At 36.1% G+C, this 1,992-nt stretch overlaps 1 protein-coding gene across 1 annotated transcript; it reads right to left on the reverse strand.

The window, feature by feature from the left end:
* Positions 1-1,325: 1,325 nt before the first annotated feature.
* On the reverse strand, positions 1,326-1,766 carry LOC112713043 (ethylene-responsive transcription factor ERF096-like). The gene has a single exon (XM_025765822.3). The coding sequence runs from the start codon at positions 1,764-1,766 to the stop codon at positions 1,326-1,328; it is 441 nt and encodes a 146-aa protein (XP_025621607.2).
* Between the last annotated feature and the right edge of the window lie 226 nt (positions 1,767-1,992).

A 1,992-nucleotide genomic window follows, 5' to 3' on the forward strand; every position in this document is an offset into this window, starting at 1 on the left:
ATGCTGTAAGATTGGCTATAATAAGCAAGCAAATTGGTTACAGGTTTGTGGGCTATATCTGCTAAAGGTTGCGTGGTTGAAGGTGATTTGATTCTGACCAGGTGTTTGGAGGAGTGGATAAATGTTTAGTCTTATTAGATGTTCTCATATAGTCATATTCCAAATAATACTACAAATCATGTCATTTAATTTAAGACTTCTCAACATAGACATACAAGATCATAAATGTATATATCTTTTTGCTACAAATAGTTTATACAGGCGACAAATACTTAAGATAGTTACTAGTTAGACTGCATTTGTACAAATAATCATGCAAGATGCACAAAAATATCAGCTGCTCTTAAAAAATATATATTAAAATATAAAATACATATTAAAAATAATTAAACGATAAATGGCTTCATATCAAGATATTCATACCAAGATACGAGTTTCAATTCTTTCTCTTACATGAGAGGAAAATACTAGCTAACAGTTGACAAATGAGAGTTGTTCCAAATGTTTGTTCATCTTCTAAGTGGAAAATTCAAGTTGACCGTTTAGCCTTTTTATTTTATGGTGAGGGATGTCTAGTCAAGTTGAAAATTTTTTCAAACATTTCGTGGAGCACATATATATATATATTTTTTTTGTTTTCATGGTATTTTCTCTCATAGATCAATAATTAATCTATTGTAGATTTAAACTCTATTTAAAAGTTTGTTGTTAATTTATGAATTGCTGCATATCTAAAGTAAGATTTAAACTCTCGACATATACTTAAACAGACTAATAAACTAATTGCTAGACCAACCCGAATTGGTTATTTCATGGAGCACATAGTTAATGCCAATGGTTTTGGGATTTAGTGAAATGGACTTGGCAGTGTGTTATCATCAAAATTGGAGAAGGAAACAGAGTATATAGTGAATTTGGGCCCAAAAGCGAACATCATGTGGGATTGTGGGGACAACATCATCACCAACCAGAAAAATACTAATTTTCTTACCAAGGACAATGATATAGTGCGGACAACCACTTAATTCCCTTCATTGTCACGACTCAAACACACAAACCATATATATGAATATTAGTTACTATTTTAGTTTTACACCATAACTTATAAAAATTAGCGATGATGATATAATATATGCTTAATCACCATAAAGCATACACTTTAGAGACACACATGCAAAAATTGCAAATTATAGTACTATAATAAGTAACATTGTCCTTAACAACATTATTCCTCTGGTTTTGGAAAATTTTTTGATAGTTTGCTAGGTAAAGTTCTTCCTAGTAAGAGTAGAACTAGCTTTTCTTTTTTTTTTTCCTTCACTTATTCATGGTCCATTTTTCTTCTTTTCTTCGCATGCAAGAAGCTCCTCCAACAATTTGTCATCCAAGTACTCAAACTCAAACACTTCACTCCTTTCCCTGCCTTCCACATTGCCCTGCCATGAAGCAGAGGACGTTGAAGCGCCGGAGGAATAAGAGGAGCCACTGCCACCGCCACCGGTGCGGTTATTACCATAACCGGACATAGGATACTCATTTGGGAAGTTAAGGATAGCAAATGCACCTCTCATGGCATAAGCGGCTCTATCATAAGCCCTAGCTGCTTCCTCAGCCGTGTTGAATGTCCCAAGCCAAACCCTCTGACCCTGCCTAGTGGAGTCACGAATCTCGGCCGCAAACTTCCCCCAAGGACGGCGGCGTACGCCTCTATATCGGACATCTCCGCCGTCATCCTTTGTCCTACCCTTTGATCCATCTTCATTCATGGTTATGTGTTTTGTTTGTTTTGCTTTGCTTTGGTTTTGCATGCATGGTAAGAAAAGGCTCAATTTGAGTCATATTTATATGGTTGAAAAAACATGCAAAAGCAATTTGGTATGATGTGATGATTTGGCCAAGTAAGTATCGTTGGCACGTAACCAAGTTGGGTTGGTCTAGTGGTTAGCTCACTAGTCCGCTTAAGCAAGTGTCGGGGGTTCGAATCTCGCCTTG

The sequence above is a fragment of the Arachis hypogaea genome, chromosome 9 (assembly GCF_003086295.3).
Source record: "Arachis hypogaea cultivar Tifrunner chromosome 9, arahy.Tifrunner.gnm2.J5K5, whole genome shotgun sequence".
NCBI classification, from domain to species: domain Eukaryota; kingdom Viridiplantae; phylum Streptophyta; class Magnoliopsida; order Fabales; family Fabaceae; genus Arachis; species Arachis hypogaea.